At 46.3% G+C, this 27,380-nt stretch overlaps 2 protein-coding genes across 2 annotated transcripts in view; one reads left to right on the forward strand and one right to left on the reverse strand.

Moving 5' to 3' along the window:
• On the reverse strand, positions 1–27,117 carry CHRNB1 (cholinergic receptor nicotinic beta 1 subunit). The gene is made up of 11 exons (XM_081886872.1): positions 27,020–27,117; positions 24,557–24,696; positions 18,508–18,552; positions 16,838–16,947; positions 15,348–15,456; positions 13,022–13,169; positions 10,692–10,883; positions 8,625–8,848; positions 5,083–5,258; positions 2,344–2,491; positions 1–471 (listed from the first exon to the last, which is right to left on the reverse strand). Exons 1-11 carry the CDS (start codon positions 27,069–27,071, stop codon positions 331–333), a joined length of 1,485 nt encoding a protein of 494 aa, XP_081742998.1. The 5' UTR covers positions 27,072–27,117; the 3' UTR covers positions 1–330.
• LOC309355870 (thialysine N-epsilon-acetyltransferase-like) overlaps positions 1–27,380 on the forward strand; it is a 218,871-nt gene that overhangs the window by 17,742 nt on the left and 173,749 nt on the right. The gene's annotated exons all lie outside the window — the stretch shown is intronic.

A 27,380-nucleotide genomic window follows, 5' to 3' on the forward strand; every position in this document is an offset into this window, starting at 1 on the left:
TGTGGCCTTGTGGAATCCCAGTGAGTGTGGCTTGAGGAGGGGGTGTGGCCTTGTAGCGTTTCAGTGGGTGTGGCTTGAGGAGAGGGTGTGGCCTTGTGGAGTCCCAGTGGGTGTGACTTGCAGAGAGGGTGTGGCCTAGGGTCTGAATAGAGAGGCTTAGGGGGCTGTATTTTACCCTTGAGGTTCCCCAGACCCTCCCCATAGGGATGTGGGCACGAGCATGTTCTTCACATCCTGTCACCGTGTCGGCGGGAGTCAACGGTTCACAGGCCTTCCCCGTGGAAGGACCACCCGACCCATTATTCCGGTTGGGCGAAGGTGGCCGTGGGCTCAGGGGAAGGGCTGGTCGGGGGGCAGGTGGAAGCTGGCATCCAGGAAGATGCTGAAGGTGCCCAGCGTGGTGAAGATGATGAAGGTCCAGAAGAAAAGGCGGTCCACCACGATGGCCACGTACTCCCAGTCCTTCTTCAGCTGCAAGGGAAGGAGGAAGCAGGTCAAAGAACAGTCAAATTGGGAGGGACGCCCAAAGGTCATCCAGCCCAACCCCCGGAGAGACAGGAATCGGAGCTGCTTGACACCTGTTCATCCAACCTCTGCATAAAAACTCCCAATGAAGGAGAGCCCATCACCTTCGGAGGGCGTCTGTTCCACAGCCAAACAGCTCGGACCCTCCTAGTGTTTAATAATAATAATAATAATAATAATAATAATAATAATAATAATTTATTTGTACCCCATCCATCTGGCTGGTGTTCCCCAGTCACTCTGGGTGGCTTCCAACAAATACCAAAAATACACTAAAAGGTCACACATTAAAAACTTCCCTGAACAGGGCTGCCTTAAGATGTCTTCTGAACGTCAGGTAGTTCTTTGTATCTTTGACATCTGAAGGGAGGGCGTTCCACAGGGTGGGGGCCACCACCGAGAAGGCCCTCTGCCTGCTTTCCTGTAGCTTTGCTTCTCTCAAATGAGGGAACCGCCAGAAGGCTCTCGGAGCTGGACCTCAGTGTCTGGGCTGAACGATGGAGGTGGAGACGCTCCTTCAGGTCTACTGGGCCTTTGAGGCCATTTAGGGCTTTCAAGGTCAGCACTAACACTTTAAATTGTGCTCGGAAACGTCCTGGGAGCCAATGTAGGTCTTTCAGGACTGGTGTTATATGGTCTCCCAGTCCCCAGTCTAGCTGCCGCATTCTGGATTAATTGTAGTTTCCAGGTCCCCTTCAAAGGTAACCCCACATAGAGCGCATTGCAGTAGTCCAAGCGGGAGATAACCAGAACATGCACCACACTGGAGAGACAGTCTTTGGGCAGGGAGGGTCTCATCCTGCATACCAGATGGAGCTGGTAGACAGCTGCCCTGGACACAGAATTGACCTGCACCTCCATGGACAGCTGTGAGTCCAGAATGACTCCCAAGCTGCACACCTGGTCCTTCAGGGGCACAGTTGCCCCATTCAGGACCAGGGAGTCCTCCACACCTGCCCGCCTCTTGTACTTCTGTCTTGTCAGGATTCAACCTCAATCCACTAGCCGCCATCCATCCTCCAACCGCCTGGAATCCCCTGCCTTGTAACTTGAATGTGTTGGTTTTGGGGGTCCTGCCCTCTGGAAACAGCTTTGTTCCCTCTTCCATGTGGAAGCCCACCAGATATTTGAAGGTGGCTGGGCTCCATGATCACTGCAGATGGTGACAGCAGTCGCGAAATTAAAAGACGCCTGCTTCTTGGGAGAAAAGCAGTGACAAACCTAGACAGCATCTTGAAAAGCAGAGACATCACCTTGCCAACAAAGGTCCGTGTAGCTCTGGTTTTCCCACTAGTGATGTATGGAAGTGAGAGCTGGACCATCAAGAAGGCTGATCACCGAAGAATTGATGCTTTTGAATTCTGGTGCTGGAGGAGACTCTTGAGAGTCCCATGGACTGCAAGAAGATCCAACCTCTCCATTCTGAAGGAAATCAGCCCTGAGTGCTCACTGGAAGGACAGATCCTGAAGCTGAGGCTCCAAGACTTTGGCCACCTCATGAGAAGAGAAGACTCCCTGGAAAAGACCCTGGTGTTGGGAAAGATGGAGGGCCCAAGGAGAAGGGGAAGACAGAGGACGAGATGGTGGGACAGTGTTCTCAAAGAGACCAACATGAGTTTGACCAACTGCGGGAGGCAGTGGAAGACAGGAGGGCCTGGCGTGCTCTGGTCCAGGGGGTCACGAAGAGGCGGACACGACTAAATGACTCAACAACAACAGCAAATTGCATCTCATCTCGGTCTCCCTTTATCCAGGCAAAACACGCCCAGATCCTTCCATCCTTCCCCAGAATGCTTGGTTTCTTCTGGAAGATCTCACCTCGTCGTAGTCATCCTGCTCTTGCAGCTGTTCTGCTATGTAGGTGATGGCATCCATTGCGGCCTTCAAGTCTGGCGGGAGCGCAATGCAGTGACTGGGGCCGTCAATGTACTTCTTCATATCCGTGGGGAATGCCTCTGGCTGGAACCTGCGGGAGATTTGCCGTCAAACCTAACAATGCATATTCTCGTTAATTAGCGAGTCTAGCAGCGGTTCTCAACCTGTGGGTCCCCAGATGTTGTTGGACTACAACTCCCATCATCCCTGACCACGGCTCACACTGGCTAGGAATGATGGGAGTTGTAGTCCAACAACATCTGGGGACCCACAGGGTGAGAACCATTGGTCTAGGGCATGGGTAGGCAAATGAAGGCCCAGGGGCTGGATCCGGCCCAATCGCCTTCTAAATCCAGCCTGCGGACGGTCCGGGAATCAGCGTGTTTTTTATACGAGTAGAATGTGTGCTTTTATTTAAAATGCATCGCTGGGTTATTTGTGGGGCATAGGAATTCGTTCATTTCCTCCCCCTAAAATATAGTCCGGCCCCCCACAAGGTCTGAGGGACAGTGGACCGGCCCCCTGCTGGAAAAGTTTGCTGACCCCTGGTCTAGGGGCTAACAACCACAGAGAAGTAAATTCCTAGATAGGCAGACTCAGACCATAGGAATGCGATTGGTGGAGAGAGAGAGAGAACTCTGTGTGATGTCATTTCCCCTGTTTCCAGTGGCTGGAAGAAACGAGAGATATAAACCCTTATCCTCTCTCTCTCTGTCCTTTTGCACCATATTTTTGATTGGGATAGATGTCTCTCTCAACTCTCCCTGAGCACAGACACAATTTTACTATTCAACTATGTATTTTGTAACCTAGAAGTATTTTTTTCCACCTGCGTTGTGTTTGCTGCTGTTGGGCGCTGAAATGAGCACAAGACTTTAAGTAAGTAAACCCCAATTTAAACTTACTTTACAGTCATTCTTTTATCAAGCAGGTAACTCCAAAAGTACCAACTTTCAGCCTTTCCTAAGCTTCTATTTTCCTCCCAAAGGAAAATAGTTCCAAATGCAAACATCAAGCTGATTATTCAAGCTGATCCCATACATGTGAGAGTCTGGAAGGATATTTGTAATTAATATATCCTCTCCCACGTCAATCAATCAGTTAGCAGAGAATGAGACTCTGAATTTCAGGGTCGAGGGTTCGAGCCCCACATTGGGCAAAAGACCCCCGCACTGCGGATGACCCTCCTATGAAAACCTTGAAAGGGTGAGAATGGAAGAAGGAGTCCACCATTGATAGAACAAGCTGAGACTGCCATCTTCCCCTGGCTCAAGCCTATTATTTTAAGGGAGCTATTCAAGAGTAAGGGACGGGGGTGGCGCTGTGGGTTAAACCACAGAGCCTAGGACTTGCCGATCAGAAGGTCGGCGGTTCGAATCCCCGCGATGACAGGGTGAGCTCCCGTTGCTCGGTCCCTGCTCCTGCCAACCTAGCAGTTCAAAAGCACATCAAAGTGCAAGTAGATAAATAGGTACCGCTCCGGCGGGAAGGTAAACGGTGTTTCCATGCGCTGCTCTGGTTTGCCAGAAGCGGCTTAGTCCTGCTGGCCACATGACCCAGAAGCTGTACGCTGGCTCCCTCGGCCAGTAAAGCGAGATGAGCACCGCAACCCCAGAGTTGGACACGTCTGGACCTAATGGTCAGGGGTCCCTTTACCTTTATACATACACAATAGGACGCTGATGGCGCTGTGGGTTAAACAACAGAACCTAGGACTTGCCGATCAGAAGGTCGGCGGTTTGAATTCCCGCAACGGGGTGAGCTCTCATTGCTCGGTCCCTGCTCCTGCCCACCAAGAAGTTCAAAAGCAAGTCAAAGTGCAAGTAGATAAATAGGTACAGCTCTGGCGGGAAGGTAAACGGCATTTCTGTGCGCTGCTCTGGTTCACCAGAAGCGGCTTAGTCCTGCTGGCCACATGACCTGGAAGCTGCACGCCGGCTCCCTCGGCCAATAAAGCGAGACGAGCACCGCAACCTCAGAGTCGGTCACGACTGGACCTAATGGTCAGGGGTCCCTTTATTCAAGAGTAGCAAATATTTCTCAAATGGGGAGGGCCCTCCTTTGCAAAAAAAAAATCCAATTAGTCCTGAAAAGTGCCAGGGCGAAGATCTTTCCCCATTTGGAGTGACGACAACACTGAACCGGAAAGGGTGGCCCTTGCTCTCAATGCGCTTTGAAACCCTCGTAATTGGCTTTACTGTCAACACGACCAAATCGGATTTGCAGTTTGCGAGGAAATCGGGAATGCTCTTCAGACTCTACCTGGCGACGCAATCCTGAATAAAGTCTCACTGACTGGGAGTCTGGGGCGAGTCTCCGTACTCAAACCCATAAGGGAAATTCCCCCCCACAATTCCCACCGCCACAATTTCAGAACTACAGTGGTACCTCGGGTTAAGTACTTAATTCGTTCCGGAGGTCCGTACTTAACCTGAAACTGTTCTTAACCTGAAGCACCACTTTAGCTAATAGGGCTTCCTGCTGCTGCCGCACCGCCGGAGCACGATTCCTGTTCTCATCCTGAAGCAAAGTTCTTAACCTGGAGCACTATTTCTGGGTTAGCAGAGTGTGTAACCTGAAGCATCTGTAACCTGAAGCATATGTAACCCGAGGTACCACTGTACCTAGCAACAACCTCTCTCTCGTTCATCCCACCAGTGTCAAATTGCCTGGCCTCTTCACCTGTTGGGTTTGGGGAACAGAAAATCGTAGGCAGGGGTGCGGATAAAATACTCGTCCGTCCGGCGGTTGCTTTTCACCACGGTCTCTTGTTTGGGGTGCGGGGGTGCAGGTTTCAGGAGCGTCTCTGGCTTGGGGCGCCGCAAGCCCAAGTACCGGGGAAGCGTGTGGATGAAGGTCTAGAGAAGGAGGGAGAGAGGAAGAGAGAGAACATTTCCTCGCATTTCTGCTTAAGGGATGCCAGCGAGGCAGAAGGTTTTGGTAAGAAGGTGGCCGTCTCTATAATAATAATAATAAATTTTATTCATACCCCGCCCTCCCCGGCCAGAGCTGGGCTCAGGGCGGCTAACACCAGTAAAAATTGCAGTAACAACATAATAGGGGGGGAAAACACCAATTTAAAATACAGGTTAAAATGCAAGTTAAAATGCAGCCTTGTTTTAAAAGTACCGTATTTTTCGCTCTATAAGACGCACCAGACCCCAAGACGCACCTAGTTTTTGGAGGAGGAAAACAAGAAAAAAAATATTCTGAATCTCAGAAGCCAGAACAGCAAGAGGGATCGCTGCGCAGTGAAAGCAGCTGTTCTGGCTTCTGGGATAGCTGCGCAGCCTGCATTTGCTCCATAAGACGCACACACATTTCCCCTTACTTTTTAGGAGGGGAAAAGTGAGTCTCATAGAGCAAAAAATACGGTAGCCCATAGATCAAAACCATAAGGGGAGGGAAACATAAGGGTCAGACACAGTCCAAACCAAAGGCCAGAGGCCACAAACAGAACTATATAGATGCTTTTATATATTCGTGGCTGGGGAAACCCAGCCAGATGGGTGGGGTATAAATAAATTATTATTATTATTATTATTCTGACAGCTGGTGGTAGTCCCTATGGCCTTTAACGGCTGTGAATCTCTCGCTGGCCTTTTGTCATCTCAAGCTCATTGCAGTCTGAAAGGCAAAATAATGTAATATGAAGCTTGCTGGATCCGGCCAATGGTCTATCTACTCCAGCATGCTGCCATCACAGAGTATGACCAGATGTCTCTGGGGAACCCGCGAGCAGGACCCGAGTTCGAGAGCCACTCTCCCCGCCTGCGGTTTCCAGCAACTGTTCTTCAGAAGGATCGCTGCCTCAGACCGTGGAGGCAGAACGCAGCCATTCCGGCTCGAAGCCATCAATAGCGCCCTCTTCCTCCATGAACGTGCCCAGTTCTCTTTTAAAGCCACCCAGGTTGGGAACTGCCGCTCCCTCCTGTGGCAGGGAGTTCCACAGTTCACAGCTGGTCCAAAGCACGGTTCTGCCGGCCAGCTTCTTCCTGCTCACCTCCCTGCACCACAACTTTCCTTTTAAGACGCAGCTGTTCTCCCACTGCCCCTTCAAGCGATGGCGCTATTCCTGTGGGATTTGCTGCCCAATCACAAATGCATGTTTTGCTACACCAGTGCAGGTCTCTATCTGCCTCTCTTTTTCTACCATGCTCCAACATGCTAAGCGGAAATGTGTCTGAGGACCCACGCACCCTCTTTTGAGACCACCAACTCTTATTTTTGCTCTAAGTTTGAAGTCGTCTTCTATATACTACATTGCTATATTTGCTGCCTGCACTGAATTGTAAGTAAACTTTTTTTTAACTAAAAACATTTCATCCTCTCTCTTTGTGTTTATACTTTTCAAGCTTATACATTTCATTAGTTTTACAATCCATTTAACATTTCAACGTTTGACTTCCTTCCCCCTCTTTCTGCAGTTCCTTAAATTTATTTTTAAATATTTTCTACATAACCAAATTCATTTAATTATCGACTTTAAATACATACTCTTACGAAACTGCAGGTTGTTACAATAATCCTGCCAATGTTTTCATCTGTTTGCAATTTATCTGTAAATATTCAGTAAGCCTTTTCCATTCTTTTATAAAAAGTTTGTTGTTTTGATTTCTTATTCTTCCGGTAAGTTTCGCCATTTCTGCATATTCCAGAAGTTTTTGTATCCATTCTTCCTTTGCTGGGACTTCTACTTCTTCCCGCTTTGGGGCAAGTAGCAGTCTTACTGCTGTAGTATAGCATACATAAATAGATTTCTATACAATTTAGGTAGTTCTGTCCCAAAAGAAAAGCTTCTGGTTGTGTGTGTGTGTGTTCTGACAAAAGTTATTTTGAACATCCTTTTCAATTCATTTGCTCCAATGGCAAGGCGAAGCAGACCACAAATAAAAGTGGACAAAAAGATATCGTTGCCTTATTCCTAAACTTCATTACACGGCAAAACGTATAAGTGTCTTTACTCTGCTAGAAAGGCTTCACAGCCTGTTTACTTTTTGTATTTCTCCCCCACGTGAGATAGGAGGTTTAAATTTTAGACCACCAGTGTTGAAGCAATGATTCTTGAACATCAGCTTCGTTGACAGGTCATGTTGGGCGGATGCCTGATGATTGCCTTCAACTACAGTGGTACCTCGGGTTAAGTACTTAATTCGTTCCGGAGGTCCGTACTTAACCTGAAACTGTTCTTAACCTGAAGCACCACTTTAGCTAATGGGGTCTCCTGCTGCTGCCGCGCCGCCGGAGCACGATTTCTGTTCTCAACCTGAAGCAAAGTTCTTAACCTGAAGCACTATTTCTGGGTTAGCGGAGTCTGTAACCTGAAGCGTATGTAACCTGAAGCGCATGTAACCTGAGGTACCACTGTACTCTATTCCCAACTTAAAAATGGAAAGCGTAATGCTGGTGGTCAACAAAAGAAGTTTAAAGACTCTCTCAAGGCAAATCTAAAAAAATGTAGTATAAACACCAACAATTGGGAAACACTGGCCTGCGAGTGCTCCAGTTGGAGAACAGCCTTTACCAAAGGTGTCGTGGGCTTTGAAGACACTCGAACTCAGGACGCAAGGGAGAAATGTGCTAAGAGGAAGGCTGTTAGTATTCCTGCTCCGTGATTGCAGTCATGGGATTGTTGTCTTTCACATATGCTTTGACTCCACAGAGTGGGAAGTGACGGAGACAGGATGTTTGTGTTCCTGTGTTCCGTGAAGTGGGACTATTGTCCTTTGTTCTTTTCCTCTTTGCTGTCTGATGCTAGAGAGAGAGGGGGAGCCATGTTGCAGTGCTCTGTGTGTGTTTAGATGTAAATAAAGTAGATTAGCCAAAATGCTGAGTTGCCGAGGTCTGTCACGCGAACTGCGAAGACTCTGCGGATCCCTAAGTGTGCCGGTGTCTGTTGGCATCTGTCGCTGTGATGTTCGGGCTGAAGAAAGCTTTTGAAGCTCCCGAACGATCGGCCAGGAGGGAGAGAACATGCCAGTCGGGCATGTGCCTCTACCAGGGTCCTACTCGAGTGTAGGGTGAGCTCCTAACAAATCCACACCGTGATGGACTCCCGCCCAGAAACCAATGTCCCCACTGTGGAAGGACGTGTGGATCCAGAATCGGCCTCCATAGTCACTTACGGACTTATTGTTAAGACAGTGTTTATGGAAGACAATCTTACTCGGCTACGAGGGATCAGCAAAGAAGAAGAATTTTTAGTGTCAATCTCCCCCACATACCTGTCGCACCCAGAAGGGCATCTCATGAGTGTTGGGCGAGCGATGGTGCAAGTTGAGGACGACCACGCTGAGGATGACGGACAAAGTCACAAGACTCATGGTGAACATGAGGTATTTCACGATGATGGGCACCGCCAAAGATGTCTCTGGGACCTTGTCGGCCAGCAGCAGGAGGAAGACGGTGAGGGTGAGGAGAGCAAAGATGGAGAGGGTCATCTTCTCGCCTGAGGAAAGGAGGCGGAGGAGAACATGAGCAGTACTGTTCTTGGGGGTCAGGGGGCGGGCAGGTCTGGAGGACTCCCTGGTCCTGAATGGGGCAACTGTGCCCCTGAAGGACCAGGTGCGCACCTGGGAGTCATTCTGGACTCACCGCTGTCCATGGAGGCGCAGGTCAGTTCTGTGTCCAGGGCAGCTGTTTATCAGCTCCATCTGGTACGCAGGATGAGACCCTCCCTGCCCACAGACTGTCCGGCCAGAGTGGTGCATGCTCTGGTTATCTCCCGCTTAGACTACTGCCATGCGCTCTACGTGGGGCTACCTTTGACGGTGACCCGGAAACTACAACTAATCCAGAATGCGGCAGCTAGACTGGTGACTGGGAGCGGCTGCCGAGACCACATAACACCGTTTTGAAAGACCTTCATTGGCTCCCAGAACGTTTCCGAGCACAATTCAAAGTGTTGGTGCTGACCTTGAAAGCCCTAAACGGCCTCAAAGGCCCAGTAGACCTGAAGGAGCGTCTCCACCCCCATTGTCCATCCCGGACACTGAAGTCCAGCTCCGAGGGCCTTCTGGCAGTTCCCTCCCTGCAAGAAGCAAAGCTACAGGGAACCAGGCAGAGGGCCTTCTCGGTGGTGGCACCTGCCCTGTGGAACACCCTCCCACCAGATTTCAAGTAAATAAACAACTATCTGACTTTTCGAAGACATCTGAAGGCAGCCCTGTTTAGGGAAGCTTTTAAAATTGGTGAATTGTTGTATTTTAATATTTTTCTGGATGCCGCCCAGAGTGCCTGGGGAAACCCAGCCAGATGGGAGGGGTATAAATAATAAATAATTCCTCCTCCTCCTCCTCTTCTTCTTCTTCTTCTTCTTCTTCTTCTTCTTCTTCTTCTTCTCCCTATTACACCAAGCCGACATATGCTTCTTTTGGGAAACCCACAAGCAGGATTCGAACACAATCCTCTCCCTTCCTCTGGTTTTCTGCCCCCAGTCGCGGAGGCAGGTCATAGCCATTGTGGCTCATAGCCGCTGGATAGCCTGAAACCTCCATTAATTCATCTCATCCTCTGTTGAAGCCAGTTGGGTTGGTGAGCATTGTCGCCTCCTGTGGCAGGGAGTTCCCCAGGTTAACCACACACTGCGTTAAAAAAATTCATCCGTTTTATCCATACCAAACCTCCCTCTCCCTCGCCTTTTCTCTAAAGAGTCCCCCCTGCGAAGGTGTGTCGAATTGTACAGCTTTCAAATGCCGAAAGTGAGGACTGCTCAAAAGTTGCAGCGTGACATGGGAAGTCGACATATATTTCAGTTAATTTGATATCATTTCGTTTTGCTTGGGAAGTAAAATGTCTGCAAGGCTGCATAGAAATCATTAAAAATGACCGACAAGCTCTTGCAGTTATTAATAGCATTTAAAATTAATATTATTCATCATTATTATTTAGCATTACCTGACATTTTCAGAAGGCAAGATTAAAACTCGTCGGTTTTCTGAAAGCAGTTTATGTGCTTCTTCCTCAAACACAGACTTCCCAAGCTCAGTCACAAAAATAATAGCAGATTTGAATTCCTCACACCCAAACACATACTTTTAAGGACCCCGCCCCCTGAAGAAATTTGCAAACAATTAGTTTCACCTCCTAAAATGGCACGCCCTACCCAAACCTTTCCTCCTAGGGGAAATCCCTCAATTTTTCTTGCCTTTTTCTGAAGCTTTCCCCAGCTTTGCAATATCCCTCTTGGAGGAGGGCGTCAGGCTCAGCTAAGCCCATCCCGAGGGTGTAATAACACTTAACAGCCTGAAGGTGTCGCTCAAGAGCGGCTCTCTTTTTTCCTGGCTACCCACCAGCATCCGGCGGGAGATAGAAGACAAAGATGGCCAGGATGGTAATCAGGATGCAAGGGATGATGACGTTGATGAGGTAGAAGAGGGGCTTCCTCCGAATGATGAGGTAGAAGGTGATGTCCTCGTACAGGGGGTCTCCCGGGTGGGTGTTCTTGCGGGACGGTTTGTGCCGGATCTCCCACTGCCCGTTGTCTGCCAAAGGAAAAGACAGAAGGGAATGAACTTGGAGGAAATTGCAGTCAAACACAACCATGCGTGATTTCTAGTTAGTGCATGAAGGGGTTAAGACAATAGAGTTGTGTTCCTAGACTCAGCTAGGACACACCCACTCTTCCGCCTGGCAAGGGAGGAAGTGCAGCTTCCTCTTCCTGTTCCTCTCTCACTGTCTCCTCACCATGTAACTAGCCAACGAAGACGTGCCTAAGCAAGCTTTCTGTATTCTCTGCAATTAATACAATTAATACAAATACAATTCTCAGTGTATCATCTGACCCGTCTACAGTGGTGCCTCGCAAGACGAAATTAATTCGTTCCGCAAGTTTTTTCTTCTTGCGAGTTTTTCGTCTTGCGAAGCACGGTTTCCCATAGGAATGCATTGAACATCAATCAATGTGTTCCTATGGAGACCGTCCCCGCAATCTCCGTGCGCCTTCCCCTCTGTCCCCGGACCTGTTTTAAAGCAAGGGAAGGGGCAGCGGGGAGAATCGCTTCTCCCCGTTGCCGCCCCTTGCTTCAAAAGAGGTCCGGGGACAGCGGGGAAGACTCACTGCGCTTCCCTGCTATCCCCGGAGCTTGCGGGGCAAGCTTCGTTTTGCGGAGCAAGCCGATAGGGAAATGCGTCTTGCGAAGCGGCTAAGAAAACGAAAAACTCCTTCGTCTAGCGAGTTTTTCTTCTTCCGAGGCGTTCGTCTTGCGGGGTACCACTGTACTGCAATTATTAAGTTTGCAGATGACACCACCATAATGGCTTTAATAACAGGTGGAGACGAATCAGCGTGTAGAGGGGAGGTCCAAAAAATATCTACATGGTGCCTAGGGAACAACTTGCACCTTGATATCAGCAAGACAAAGGAGATGGTGTTGGACGTTCGGAGGAAGAGAGGAGAACTAGCCCCATTGTGTGGAGAGAGTCTCTTCCTTTATATTCCTAGGAGTTTATCTCAATGAAGACCTTACTTGGAAAATAAGCACAACCCAGGTGGTTAAGAAAGCCCAACAGAGACTCCATCTCCTCAGAGTATTGCGGAACAACAAGGTCAACCAACATTTGAGAATCTCCGTCTACCGGTCCACAATAGAAAGTGTCCTTTCCTACTGCATCACAGTGTGGTACGATGGTTTGACTTCAACTGATAGGAAGTGCCGACAGAGGGTGGTGAATGCAGCACAAGATATTATGGGCTGTCCCGTGAATCATTGCCTCGGGAGAGTGAGGAATATTCTCAGGGGTGATTCACACCCTGGCCGGCACTTTCTTGATCTCCTGCCCTCGGGCAAAAGATATAGAAGCACGATTAGTTTCACCAACAGGGTAAAGAACGGCTTCTATCTGTGGACTGTTAGGCTGCTGAGTGAAAGGATAACAACAGGGCAACTGAGTTTCGGGTTTGGTGGGTGTGCGTCAGTAAACGAGGGGAATTAAGACAAAGAGAGCTGAGTGGGGGGTGCTCGTGTAATCTCAGTGTAGACAAGTTGTACAAGTGACAATAAAGTATTTCAATTTTTTTCAATTTCAGTTCCGAGAGTATTCTGCCTATGTTCTCCTTTGCTGCTGCTTGGATAAACGCATGAATCTGACCTTTGGAACTTTTGTAAGTAAAGCATTTTAAACTTACTTAACAGCTTGTTGTCTCTTTGTTGCAAGAGGGCTAGAAATACGGGAGTGCAGCATGGAACTAAACAGGACAAAAGGATCCTAACAACCTATATTCCTGACACTATACTGCCGCTTGACTTTTGCAAATCTAAACTCTGCTACTGGGCATTCTCTGCTGGATCCGGGCCAATCGCCTTCTCAATCCGGCCCACGGATGGTCCGGGAATCAGCGTGTTTTTACATGGGTAGAATGTGTCCTTTTATTTAAAATACATCTCTGGGTTATTTGTGGGGCATAGGAATTCGTTCATTTTTATTTTCCCCCCAAATATAGTCCGGCTCCCCACAAGATCTGAGGGACAGTGGACCAGCTCCCTGCTGAAAAAGTTTGCTGACCCCTGATCTAAGTTGTCTTTTGGGTCATCCCTTGGGGGGGGGTCTAGGGCTGGTTTTACCCTTCCTTGTCTAGCCAGCTCCTGCCACACGCATTTTCCCAGAACCCACCATTCCTCACCAATAAACGTGTTTTCGTAGATGATAATCTCCTTCACCTCCAGCCCGTCCTCACCGACCGGGTGGAGAAGGGTGATTTCCGAGGTGTCGTAAGTGTATGAGCGGAAAACCATCGTGCAGTTTTGCCAGTCGAAGGGGAAGTACGTCACCTGCCGCACAAATAACACCCCCCCCCAAAAAAAATGAGAGAGAAAAATGTCCAGGATGTCATTTTTTAAAAATTACATTACTGACATGCTCTGTATATTTGTATTTCCTTTTTTCTCCTTTTTTCCAGCAATTTATTTATTTTATAATAACAAAGAAAAGAAAAAAAACACATCATAAACACATTTTTTAACCACAATTTTTGGCTTGCCTTCCCTCCACTCCCCCTCTTGGTTCCGTTAAAATATACTTGTTCACGCACGTCCAGAAAACCTTATATATTCTTAACGGTCCACTTTTAAAACCTTCTTCATCTTATTACAAGCGACTTCTAAAAGTTATGCTAATGTAGAAATCTATACACAAAGCTTAAAAAAAATATGCATTAAACATTTGCCCCGTTTAAAACAAAAACAGAAAACAAAAACTCAAAGTCTTTTTTCCCCCTTGGGTTTCAAATTATCTAATTTGTCTTGCACAGTTCAGTAATTTATTTTGCCAATCTTTTTTTTATCTTCCTTCTGGTCTTGGTTTAGCATCCACTCTGAGATACAAGGACAAAGTCTTTCGCTTTATAATTCCATCAAGTCTTGTACATCTCAGTATCATAACTTCAAATTTTTAAAACAACAATCATTTTCAACATTCTCTTCAAATCTTTATATGTCTTTTCCCCAAGCCTTTTAAAAAATAATTTCACATTGCTACCACCTCTTATACTTTTGGCCCTCCTTTCCTGTTTCTTCTCCATCACACTTAAATTTATATTTGCATTTTCAACGCTTTGTGTTCTGACGTTTTGAAGGTTTGCTGCGAGCTGCTCAGTGTGGAAAAAATGGCATGTAAGGAAACTCAATCAGTCAATCAATCAATCCATCAATCCATCAATCAATCAATCAATCAATCAATCAGCAATGCGTCTGAATCTCAGTTGCTAGAAACCTGTTCGAATCCTGCTTGCGGGTTTCCCACAATGGTCATTTGCTTGGACGCTGGTAGAACAAGATGCTGAATGAGATTTAATCAATAGAAGGTATTGATCGTTTTGGCGGTTCCTTTTCTGAACCTTTTCCAATATCCTTTTCGAGGCGAGGCAACCAGAACTGGGAAACTGCGTTCCAAACACAGATTTGTATAATGGCATTTAAGTCATGTACCAACTAGATGGGGTTTGATTGACAGTGGGTCAGTGTAGATGGGCTTTTTGAGCCCTTACTTTTACTGTGGGAGGCAGTGAAAGACAGGAGTGCCTGGCGTGCTCTGGTCCAGGTAAAGGGGCTATTCGAATATTGTTCTCTATATGATCCCAAAAAATGTTTTAGCCATTTTCTCCTCTCTCAGGATGACTGGCTTAGGCGGGTAAAAAGATAAGAGCAAAGTTGAATGGATGTTATTGTACCCCAGAAGAAACAAAGCCCCATCTTATGGCTATTAGTGCAAATCACATTTTTTTACATGTGAACACGTGTCGAGGTCCATCAGGAGAACAAGGCTGGCATTGATGGAACAGACTCAAATGTTTATTATTCAAGGTTGTAAAGAGATAAGCAGACTCAGGCGTGGAGAGGCTGGTGTGAGGCCATTGTAGGAAGAAGGGGGCAAGCAAGCCCACATAAGGACATAGGAAGTTGCTATAATTTACGATTTCCCAGAAATCAGGTGGTATTATTCTGCAAATGTATAAAAAGCTGGCTCGCTCAGAATTCGGGGGCAGACACAGTGGCGTAGCGTGGGTTGTCAGCACCCGGGGCAAGGCAAGTAATTTGCACCCCCTAACCCGTGGATTTGCGCCCCCTAACCCTAACCCCCAGATGTTGCGCCCGGTGTGGCCGGCCCCCCTGCACCCGCCACGCTACGCCACTGGGCAGACATCGGCGACGCGTGTCTGTATCATGTTTTTGTCATGACAAAATAAAGGGATTTTTCCTGCTGTCATTCTGACTCTTTTCAAGCGGACGAGGATCTTATCAGAGTAGGGGGTCATAAAGAATATCCTTCACAGGGGGTCAGGAAGAGTCGGACATGACTAAACGACTAAGCAACAACAACAAAACTAAATTTGGGGGTGCTGGACAGATCTTTGCACCCCAGTGGCGCGTATGCAAAGACGGCCCTGACCCAAATGGTCCATTTGTAACCACATCTCATTTAATTTTTTTTATAAAGAAAATCTCACTCACCTGAATACTGCAACTGCTCTTGTAAATGGCTGGCGGCTGCCACCGGACGACTCCCTTGTGGTTCACCAGGACGTTGATTGACAGCGCAATGTCAAAGTTGCCGTCGTTGCTGGACAGGGTGAATAAGGGACAAAAACAGGGTTAAGCCAATAGCCCTTCTAGTCCGGCCTCCTTTTCCCACAGCCACACTCCTGTGTGGGAAACCCGCGAGCTGGATCCGAGTGCGAGAGCTCTCCCCCCTATTGTGGTTTAGAGAACATTTTGGTTTCAGGGAGAGACGAGGAGGAGGTACGTCTCCAAGCACAATTCAAAGTGTTGGTGCTGACCTTGAAAGCCCTCAAAGGCCCAGTAGACCTGAAGGAGTGTCTCCACCCCGGACACCTGGGTCCATCTCCGAGGGCCTTCTGGCGGTTCCCTCCCTGCGAGAAGTGAGGTTGCAGGGAACCAGGCACAGGGCCTTCTCGGGGGTGGCGCCCGGCCTGCAGAACGCCCTCCCACCAGATATCAAGGAAATAAACAACTACCTGACTTTTAGAAGACATCTGAAGGCAGCCCAGTTTAGGGAAGTTTGTAATGTTTGATGTTTTATTGTGTTTTTAATATTTTGCTGGAAGCCGCCCAGAGTGGCTGGGGAAACCCAGCCAGATAGGCGGGGTATAAATAATAACTTATTCTTATAGAAGTCTATACAAAAGTGCCTGGAATGGAGAAATAATAATAATAATAATAATTTATTATTTATACCCCGCCCATCTGGGCCGCTTCCAACAAAACACTAAAATACAACAACCTTTTAAACATTAAAAGCTTCCCTAAACAGGGCTGCCTTCCGAAAGAAGGCAGAGACATGTTTTTCTCCCTCTCCTCCCATAACGCTCGAATTTGTGGACGCCCAACGAAGCTGAACGATGGGAGATTCAGGACAGGACTTTTTCACTTTTAATCTGCGGAACTCCCTGCCACAGGAGGAGGAGATGGCCAGAGTCGAGAATGGCTTTAGAAAACGATTGGACCAGTTCATGGAGGAGAAGGTTTGTCAATGGCTTGAGAGCTGAAGAAGAGGCTGCTGCGTCAGTCCAGTACCCCATAATAATAATTTAATAATAATTTATTATTTATACCCTGCCCGTCTGGCTGGGTCTCCACAGATGCCCATTATGAGAAGGCTGTATTACCGCGTTATATGGGAAGGCGAGGGATCCCTGCTGGGAACAGCCCCTCCCTTCCCAGCAGGTCGCTTCCTTTTTTTCCCCAAGTGAATTTTTATTGTTTTCCTTGCATATTCTTTTCCAACAAATTGTAATAACACCATACATTCCCTTTGACTCTGCCGAGTCACGACCCCCCCCTTCCCACAACTGGTATATTTATCCTCTTTCCATCACACACATCATTCTCAAATTAGTACTATTATACATTGGAGGTATTATGTCAATGCGGGTCGCTTCCTTTTGACAGAGGCAAGGTTCCTAGTCCTCATCGCCACTCACTTGTTCATGAGGACGATATCCGGGAGCCAGACCTCGCTCGAGATAAGCCTGATGGAGGTGATGCCTTCATAGTCGTCGGGGTCCCAGACGAGGCGGTAGTCGGTCCACGTCTGATACCCACGGAGAGAGAAAAATACGTATTTTATCTCGAGAGGGAGATGAGAGAGTCATAAGAGGACAGGTAAAAGGAAGGTTATCGTTGGTGCTAACCTTGAAAGCCCTAAACGGCCTCAAAGGCCAGTAGACCCGAAGGAGCATCTCCACCCCCATCGTTCAGCCCGGACACCGGGGTCCCTCTCCCGAGGGCCTTCTGGCGGTTCCCTCATTGCGAGAAGCCAAGTTACAGGGAACCAGGCAGAAGGCCTTCTTGGTGGTGGCGCCCGCCCTGTGGAACGCCCTCCCTTCAGATGTCAAGGAAATAAGCAGCTATCTGACTTTTAGAAGGCATCTGAAGGCAGCCCTGTTTAGGGAAGCTTTTAATCTTTAATAGGTTCTTGTATTTTAATATTCTGTTGGAAGCTGCCCAGAGTGGCTGGGGAAACCCAGCCAGATGGGTGGGGTATAAATAATAAATTATTATTATTATTATTAATACTCCCGGAAAAGGTCCAATAGACAAACTGCTGCCTGATGGTTTCTGAACATCCCCTCAAGCAGACAAATCTGTTTCGGGGGCCTAATCCAGCCCGCTGTTCGATTAAATCTGGCCCCTGTAGCAGTATATGTCCTGGGGTAAAACTGTAAAAAAAAAGCTCAACAACATCAGGGTTGAAATATACTCGGAGTCGAGGGTGTATTTCATGCTCTTTATTCAGCTCATAGTGGTGAGGAGGAATGGAAGTTCCCCCAGAATGTCTGCTTTATATACATTATTTAGACAATGGGCCCTACGTGATTGGCTAATTCCGGGATTCTCCTGTAGACCAATCAGGTTGCGGATTCACTTCCACCTGAAGCTCGATTGGGTGGCTCCTGTGGACCAATCAGACTCCTGCATTCTGGATCCTATTGTTCTAGAACCAATCAGACTGCTGCATTTTGGATCCTATTGTTCTAGAACCAATCAGACTGCTGCATTCTGGATCCTATTGTTCTAGGGCCAATCAGACTCCTGCATTCTGGATCCTATTGTTCTAGAACCAATCAGACTGCTGCATTTTGGATCCTATTGTTCTAGGGCCAATCAGACTGCTGCATTCTGGATCCTATTGTTCTAGGACCAATCAGACTGCTGCATTCTGGATCCTATTGTTCTAGGGCCAATCAGACTGCTGCATTCTGGATCCTATTGTTCTAGGGCCAATCAGACTGCTGCATTTTGGATCCTATTCAACTCAGTACATAACAAGGATGAAATTGTAAAAAAACAACCTCAGCAGCTGCAGGGAAAACGGCAGTCCTAAAAAAAGCTCAACATTGGGGTTAAATTGTAGAAATAGCTCAACAACTTTGGTCGGCCCTCACGCATGTTCACTCCATCAAATCTGGCCCTGTTTGCAAAAAGTTTGGGCGCCCCGGGAGAATTCTGTGCCTTTGGAAATGCAGTCGGAAGAGAAACCCCTTGGAACAAAACTGAATTTGGATCCCTTTCTGGCGCTTACCCCAAAAGGGAAGAAGCGTTCGTTTGTCAGGGAGGCAAAGAGAGAGAAAGAGATTTCATTTTCACCTACCAGATCCAGATAGACTTTGGTCGTCAGTTCCTCATCTTTCTCTGCCTGAAGAAACAAACAAGAAAAGAAAAGGATTGTCCGATTTTTCAGAGCGCTAAGGGTTGGCACAGTCAGAGGTGCCATGTTTGCAAGAAGCCAATATTTTAGTATGGCGGCAGCTACACTCGGAACTCCCTGCCACTTGAGCCCTTCACGGTAGTCTATTCAGCACCTGCTAAAAATATTCTCATTCAGGCAAGTTCTTAACCTGTTAACTTTGTGCATATTTTAAACCAGAGGTGAGCAAGCTTTTCCACTGACCTTGTGGGGGGCCGGACTATATTTTGGGGGGGAAATATGAAAGAAATTCCTATGCCCCACAGATAACCCAGAGATGCATTTTAAATAAAAGGACACATTCTACTCATGTAAAAACACGCTGATTCCGCATCGTGCAGTGTATAAACGTTATGTAATCATATAAATGAAACCCACCCACCCTGAGTATTTATGCAGTAATTTGCAGCCAGATCCCGCTGGACTGATGCTTGCAAGCTTCATGCATACTCATCATCATCATCAAAATAATAATAATAATAATAATAATAATAATAATAATAATAATAATAATATATTTATGCCCCACCCATCTGGCTGGGTTTCCCCAGCCACTCTGGGCGGCTTCCAACAGAACACTAAAATACAATAACCTATTAAACATTAAAAGCTTCCCTAAACAGGGCTGCCTTCAGATGTCTTCTAAAAGTCTGGTAGTTGTTGTTCTCTTTGACATCTGGTGGGAGGGAGTTCCACAGGGCGGGTGCCACCACCGAGAAGGCCCTCTGCCTGGTTCCCTGTAACTTGGCTTCTCGCAGGGAGGGAACCGCCAGAGTAAATTAATTCTTGCCCATCTAGAGATGGAAGGTGTTATAAGAATTTAAGGTCTCAAATATATAAAGTAAATATTCATAATTTACAAGGCAAACACATACATAAGTATATAAGCCACGTGTTTGAAATAGTACAGGAGAGCAATTCTCAAGCCACTTTGACTCTCCCAATGACCTCAAATATTTCTCTGCAAGGAGGGAGAAAAATGGGGAAAGCCATCCCATTGTCTTTTCGCTTGCAAATCCTGTCTTAAGGGCACATTAGGGTATGAATAGGGTGAGCCTGTGACCTGGACTCAGGAATTAAGTACCGTATTTTTCGCTCTATAAGACGCACCAGACCACAAGACACACCTAGTTTTTGGAGGAGGAAAACAAGGAAAAAAAAATATTCTGAATCCCAGAGCAGCAAGAGGGATCTTACTGTTCTGGCTTCTGGATAGCTGCGCAGCCTGCATTCGCTCCGTAAGACACACACACATTTCCCCTTACTTTTTAGGAGGGAAAAAGTGAATCTTATAGAGCAAAAAATACGGTATTTATCATCACAAAAGAATGGCCAGACTGCCCAGGTAAAGCAATCAGTGACCATTATCAGGTACCCTGGCAGACAGGATTTCCGCTGTAGATGCCTCCTTCTGTGATGTATGCATGATGTTTGGGGCCAAAGGGTGGGCAATTTCAGGGTCTATATAAGGCCTTGCGCACCATTTTTCTGGGTTCCTCCTCCCTCCTGCGTGTGAGTAGGGGACCCTGTTGCAACAGTTTAATAAAGATCAGGCTTACTAGCTGCTTTGCTTCTCAATATTCTCTGTTATTTTCTCCTGCCAATAGGGAACCCACTTAAGGACTCTATATGGGCTCTTGGAGACAGGTTATTTTTTCCTTATAACAAGACTAAGTTTGTTTTTGTTTTTTTTACCAAAGACTAGGTTTTTTCTTAAGACTAGGAGGTTTTTTTTACCCAAAAATTAGGTTTAAAATTGGGGCTCGTCTTATACAGTGGTACTTCAGGTTACCGTACATACGCTTCAGGTTACAGACTCCGCTAATCCAGAAATAATGCTTCACGTTAAGAACTTTGATTCAGGATAAGAACAGAAATCGTGCTCTGGCGGCGCGGCAGCAGCAGGAGACCCATTAGCTAAAGTGGTGCTTCAGGTTAAGAACAGTTTCAGGTTAAGAACGGACCTCAGGAATGAATTAAGTACTTAACCCGAGATACCACTGTATACTGAGGGATGTTTTCTTAATTTGGAGTCCTCCAAAACATGGGGGCGTCTTATACACAGAAAAACACGGTAAATTATAATTTGAATTTGCTGGTGTGTGACTCTATCCCATGGGTAGGCAAACTAAAGCCCGGGGGCCGGATCCGGCCCAATCGCCTTCTCAATCCGGCCCGCGAACAGTCCGGGAATCAGCGTGTTCTTACATGAGTAGAATGTGTCCTTTTATTTAAAATGCATCTCTGGGTTAATTGTGGGGCCTGCCTGGTGTTTTTACATGAGTAGAGTTTGTGCTTTAATTTCAAATGCAGCTCTGGGTTATTTGTGGGGCATAGGAATTCGTTCATTATTATTTTTCAAAATATAGTCCGGCTCCCCACAAGGTCTGAGGGACGGTGGATCGGCCCCCTGTTGAAAACGTTTGCTGACCCCAACTAGAAATAACGAAATAACGACAGTCTGGAAGGGTAGCAGAAACTGCGCTTGAAGATGTGCTTTTATTCTATCTCACTGTTTCTTGGGAAGGAAATTGGGACCATTCCTAGAGGGAGGATGAGTTTAGAGGGACAGGAAGACCTGCCCGCCTTTGTCCTGGGTGGCTGCAGGATTCGGCTATTAATTGCCAGGATCTTCAGCTGTCGAGCTGCCGCCATTAACTCTTTCCTGGCCGAAGCCCAGAGGAGACATCGAATCACAAGATTGTAGAATTGGAGGGGACCCAGTGGTCATCCAGCCCAAACGCCCTGGCCAGACCCCGCCTGGAGTCCCGTTGCGTCCAGTTCTGGGCGCCTTAATTTTAGACGGGTGTCGACAAGCTGGAAAGTGCCCAGAAGAGGGCGACCAAGATGATGAAGGGTCTGGAAACTGAATTTTAGGAGGAACGATTGAGGGAATTGGGTGATATTTAGCCCGGAGAAGAGTGGATATAAGAGCCATCTTCTAAAATCTGAAGGGCTCCTGAAATAGACTCGGAGTCGAGGGTGGATTTCATGCTCTTTATTCAGCTCACAGTGGTGAGGAGGAATGGAAGTTCCCCCAGAATGTCTGCTTTATATACATTATTTACACAATGGGCCCTGCGTGATTGGCTAATTTCCATTCTTTTACAAAAAGTTTGTTATCTCGATTTCTTATTCTTCGGGTAAGTTTTGCCATTTCTGCATATTTCTTAAGTTTTTGTATCCGTTCTTCCTTTTCTGCTTCTTCCCACTTTTGGGCAAAGAGCATTCTTACTGCTGTAGTAGCATACATAAATAGATTTCTATACAATTTAGGTAGTTCTGTCCCAAAAGAAAAGCTTCTGGCTTTCGTTTTACAAACATTTTGAACATCCTTTTCAATTCATTGTATATCATTTCCCGGTAAGCTTTAACCTTGCTACAAGACCACTGCATATGATAAAAAGAAAACCTCCTTTCTCTTTACATTTCCAACACTTGTTTGATTTAGATTTTACTCAGTGTTAGATACCAGCAATATATCATTTTCATATACCTAGTTTTCGCTCCGACTATAAGACGCACCTAGTTTTTGGAGCAGGAAAACAAGGGAAAAAAAATCTGAATCAAATTTTGTACTAAACTATTTAAAGCGAGCCACGGTCTATAATGAAGAGAATGGAAAAAGGATAGAGGTTCCATTACAATGTAGCTGTTTTCATTATCACTGGGAAGTCGGTATTGACAGCTGTCGCATAAACTAAAATTTGAGCATTTTACTGTTCTTAATCAAGAATGGTAATAGTCAGGGAGAGAAACCAGGGTTGTGCAAATGAGAAGTACTGAAAAGGGAACCAGTTACCCACTAGGGGAGAGTGGTTCTCTAAGCTTTCAGAATACTCAGAATTAGCCAAATTGACAGACATAGTAAGACAAAAACCAAAAAGTGAAGTAAAAAAAGAATGGGAATTCAAAATTGGGAAAGGAATACGACAAGGCTGTATATTGTCTCCCTGGTTATTTAACTTACATGCAGAATTCATCATGCGAAAGGCTGGGCTGGATGAATCCCAAGCCGGAATTAAGATTGCCGGAAGAAATATCAACAACCTCAGATATGCAGATGACACAACCTTGATGGCAGAAAGTGAGGAGGGATTAAAGAACCTTTTAATGAGGGTGAAAGAGGAGAGCGCAAAATATGGTCTGAAGCTCAACATCAAAAAAAACGAAGATCATGGCCACTGGTCCCATCACTTCCTGGCAAATAGAGGGGGAAGAAATGGAGGCAGTGAGAGATTTTACTTCCTTGGGCTCCATGATCACTGCAGATGGTGACAGCAGCCACGAAATTAAAAGACGCCTGCTTCTTGGGAGAAAAGCAATGACAAACCTAGACAGCATCTTAAAAAGTAGAGACATCACCTTGCCAACAAAGGTCCGTCTAGTTAAAGCTCTGGTTTTCCCAGTAGTGATGTATGGAAGTGAGAGCTGGACCATAAAGAAGGCTGATCGCCGAAGAATGGATGCTTTTGAATTCTGGTGCTGGAGGAGACTCTTGAGAGTCCCATGGACTGCAAGAAGATCCAACCTCTCCATTCTGAAGGAAATCAGCCCTGAGTGCTCACTGGAAGGACAGATCCTGAAGCTGAGGCTCCAAGACTTTGGCCACCTCCTGAGAAGAGAAGACTCCCTGGAAAAGACCCTGATGTTGGGAAAGATGGAGGGCACAAGGAGAAGGGGACCACGGAGGACCAGATGGTGGGACAGTGTTCTCGAAGGTGCCAGCATGAGTTTGACCAAACTGGGAGGCAGTGGAGGAAAGGAGGGCCTGGCGTGCTCTGGTCCAGGGGGACACGAAGAGGCGGACACGAGTAAACAACTAAAGAACAACAAATGAATACCTCAAAAGTCAAGGTTCAAGGGCAGAAATCTGTCTGAGTCTGGAATAACCTTGTGAAGTGAAAGGATATGAAAGAAGGATTTATATCTAGATGTTAGGATAGAGATGAAAAGGAAAACAGGAAGACACAATGAGAGGTTAAGGAGGTGCTGTGGGACTGGTGAAATTCAATGTCTTGTTGTTGTGGTTTTAGTGTTTATAGTATTAACTTGCAAGATATGGATTTGTTTTGTTTTGTAGTTGTTGTTGCTTTCTTTAGTTTTCCAACGTTGGTTTTTGTGTGCTGTGTATTGTTATTTTTCGATATTTTTCGTGTTGATGTGTATAGAATATTTTTAAAAAGAATTTGTAGAATGAATTATAGCTTCGTAGTGGATTATGAGTGCCTCTTTTCAGCAATGAAGATTAGCTGCTAGGAACATGGTCCACAAACACACAGGATTTCTGGTTATAGTTGTGCAGTTTAATCTGTTACTGAGCCAGATGGCTGCTCGGTTTTAGCTGAGCTCACTATTACTGGTTTGTGGAGAAGCTTTGCATGTATTTATGACTAGTTCCGCAAAACTGACACTTGAAGAAATCCCCAAACTTAATATTTTTAAACTTCAAATGGAGCTCAGAATCCAGTTAGGCAGGAGCCATTTCACTGGATTCCCTAAGAGGGAGGCTTGGAGCTTTCGAAGCAGCGATTCGATGGCCACCTGCCAGGGATTCTTTACCAGCGATTCCTGGCTGGTCTGGATGACCTTTGGGGGCCCCAACTCTACAATTCCAGATTCTACAAACCGCCTGCAATGCAGGAATCAGCCCCACATTTTGAACATCCGGACAGGTTCTGTTTAGAGGAAAACCCGGGCTGAATCTAAAGAGACCAACTCTCTGTGTTGCTGTGACATCGACCCGATTTGCACGGCGTCCCTTCTGCACTGTCTCCCCCTGCTGTTCCCCTGCGGTATTGCACCGACAGGAAAAGGAAGCTAGTCTGCCCTCTGCAGGCAGCAGCAGAAGCAGGGTTCCGATTGGCTGCCGTGCCGCCACGCTTCCCCCTGCTGGCGGCTCCAAGTCCTGCACCCTCTCCAAGCCGCGGGGTCCAAAAGACACTTCGCTCACCAGGCTGATCAGCTGCGAGAGCGACATCCCGATGCGGACGGGGACTCTGTCGTCGACGCTGCGGACGGGCAGGACCGTCGTGGAGTAGTTCTGGGCGAGTTTATCCAACAGGCGGCCCTCAACTTCTGAGCAGCTCACAACTAGAGAGAGAGAGAGAGAGAGAAAGAAAGAAAGAAAGAAAGAAAGAAAGAAAGAGTCTAAGTTTGTCTTCTGCAACAGGGCAGATCGCAGGCCATTGGGAAAGGCCAACATTTGAACAGAACCGAGGAGTTGAAAGGGACCCCCAAAGGCCATCTAGGCAAACCCCCACAACGCAGGGATTGCATCTGAAGAATACCCAACGGACGTCCAGCCGACCTCTCTTTAAAAGTCTCCGACGAAGCTCAGAATTGTGGCATTGGAAGGGATTTTTTTTTAAAAAAGGTTATTTTAAAATTCAATTTCAATTTTAGAATATTCACTTGAACCACCTTAAAATATCAACTGCTTCCCTTTCCGTGGTTCATTTTGCACAACAGAAATCCCTGCGTATTTTACATAAACTGAACCATTCCGTATTCCATCCGTCAAAACTTATTTGCACTGTTGAATTTTTCCTAACGCTGCCGGCGTTTTCAAACGGAAGGGATCTCCAAGGATCATCCAGCTGAACCCCCTGCAATGCAGATATCACTTCTTCTTTTTTTATTGACTTTAAAAAAAATTATACAGACAGCAAAACAAAGAAGGCTAAATTAACATTGCCTTCTACTGATAAGAAATAATAATAACTATTCCAATAATGAAAATACTAAAAGTGCATTTACTTTTGCTTTTAAACTTCTGTTCTGGTTACAATATATTACTATTCTATAAGGATCTATTATATCCTTTGCTGTCCTATATATTATTTTATTTCCCAAATTCAACCTAACCCTCCCCTCCTCCCCACGGCGTCCCTTAACCTGTGTGAACAGAAATCACTTCTATTTAGCGCCGACGGCCTTGTCTTGTCTCTCCACCATTTCCGCATCCTGGATCTGCTAACAGTTATTAGGATCCCCGTATTCTAGGTTTTTTTTACATTTATCCTGGTGTCTAAACAGCTAGCTTACCTTACTGCTGGCCTAAAATGTGGAATTTGCATTGTATTATTTGCACCTGAGCCTATCCGTGCTTCCTAAATTTATTTGCTTCCTAAATTATTATTTGCTTCCTAAATTCATACCCCATCTGGTTCCTCCGAGAAGCTGACGTTCACGGTTCTCCCCCTCCCCATTTAATCCTCACAACAAGCCCTGTAAGGTAGGCCAGTGAGCGGGGATTCGAACCCAGGTCTCTCGCGGGTCACGGTGCGGCACTCTAACCACTGCACCACTCAGAGGTTTGTTTGAAAGAAGCAGCAGAATTGTTATAATATTATTTTTGATGAAATATAATATAATAATAATACAATTCATAACAACAATAATAATAATATAATCGTTATAATAATATTGTTGACCGCCATTTAAAACGGCACTCATCGGCGCCGAATTACCCAGCAGCCAGCCAGAGAACAGGTTTAGGACACAGGCAAAGCACAGAAAAAACCCAAGGTTTTCCAGATAAAATAATAACAATTTGACATTGGGTAATTCAAGAAAAGCATCGATGCATTCGTAGAAACTTTGTAGGACTTCATTATTCTCCATGCAACGCTTCCCTGAGATATTTCGTTCTCCTTTTATTACTCATCCATCATGTCAGGAAATCAGATCGGGTGCACTGCAACGAATCCCTTTCATTTCATTCCCCGAATTTCTCATCTTTATATTCTTTTTATGACATGTTAAGGAAGGCGCAGAGATCTTTCCAGGGCCTCTGGAAACCCCGAATCAATAAACAAGCCTGCTCTCAATTCTCCAGGCTGCAAATATATATATATATTGAGCAAGGGGGGGTTTCCATAATGATCCGAACGGAGGTTTTTTCGCTCCCTTCTCACACTTATTTATTTCTTTCCATTCTCCTCCTCCTCCCCATTTTCTCCTCACAACAACCACCCTGTGGCGAGAGGCAATTTTGAATTTATTGCCATTCACGTTTTATGCTGCATTTTACGCCGTGTTTTTTGTTGCATCCATTGTTTTAAATTTGTGGTGAGTTATCTGTGGGACTGAATGTAGGTATGTTTGTATATATTTAAGGATTGTATGAAATGTATGCTTGTATATTCGCAATATGTGTGTATTAATGCTGAATTATTTTAACAATAAAAACTTACTAAAAAATAAATAAATTTGTTGTGCGCCGCCCTGAGCCCGGTTTTCTGAACCGGGAAGGGCAGGGTATAAATAAAAAATTGTTATTCTTATTAATTATGGGTTCGGGTGGGGGATTCGAATCCGGGCCCCGACACCCAAACCACTGTACCAGCTGTCCCAAACCCCTCTCCCACATCGCAATGTGGACTTTATTAGCAGGAAAAAGCAAAACACTCACCCAGGGCACAAAGAGACCACAGGAGACACCAAAGAATGGCTCGGCCCGCCATGATATCCCTTGTTTATCTGCAAGGTCCCAGAAGATGTGACCCCCACCCAGCTACCCTCCAGCCCCTTCCCCCAAAGCCATACAAGAGCATCTTATTGGCGTTGGCACCTGTCAGTCAACGGGGAACTGGAACGGACAGCAGGGTTTGTCCGGCGAGCGAAGATTGTGTTACGGGTTGGCATCTCACAGCTGTCGTGGGATTTCCGGCCGGGCCACCTGTTCCCAAAAAGGCCCTCCAGAAAAGGCCTTTATTTCATGTATTTATTTAAAAGCCTCTCCGGCTGCAGGAATCGCAAACCAGACCGTATAA

The sequence above is a fragment of the Podarcis melisellensis genome (genome assembly GCF_964234715.1).
Source record: "Podarcis melisellensis genome assembly, chromosome: 13".
Lineage (NCBI taxonomy): Eukaryota > Metazoa > Chordata > Lepidosauria > Squamata > Lacertidae > Podarcis > Podarcis melisellensis.

What these genes read in the sequence shown, in the direction of transcription:
- CHRNB1 (XM_081886872.1), bottom strand. Translation starts at nt 27,071, where the DNA reads ATGGCGGGCCGAGCCATTCTTTGGTGTCTCCTGTGGTCTCTTTGTGCC. An exon ending in CTATCTCCCGCCGGATGCTG is followed by an intron (nt 8,849 to 10,691) that starts GTGGGTAGCCAG and finishes TCCTTTCCTCAG; the next exon opens with GCGAGAAGATGACCCTCTCC. An exon ending in AGCAGGATGACTACGACGAG is followed by an intron (nt 472 to 2,343) that starts GTGAGATCTTCC and finishes CTTCCCTTGCAG; the next exon opens with CTGAAGAAGGACTGGGAGTA.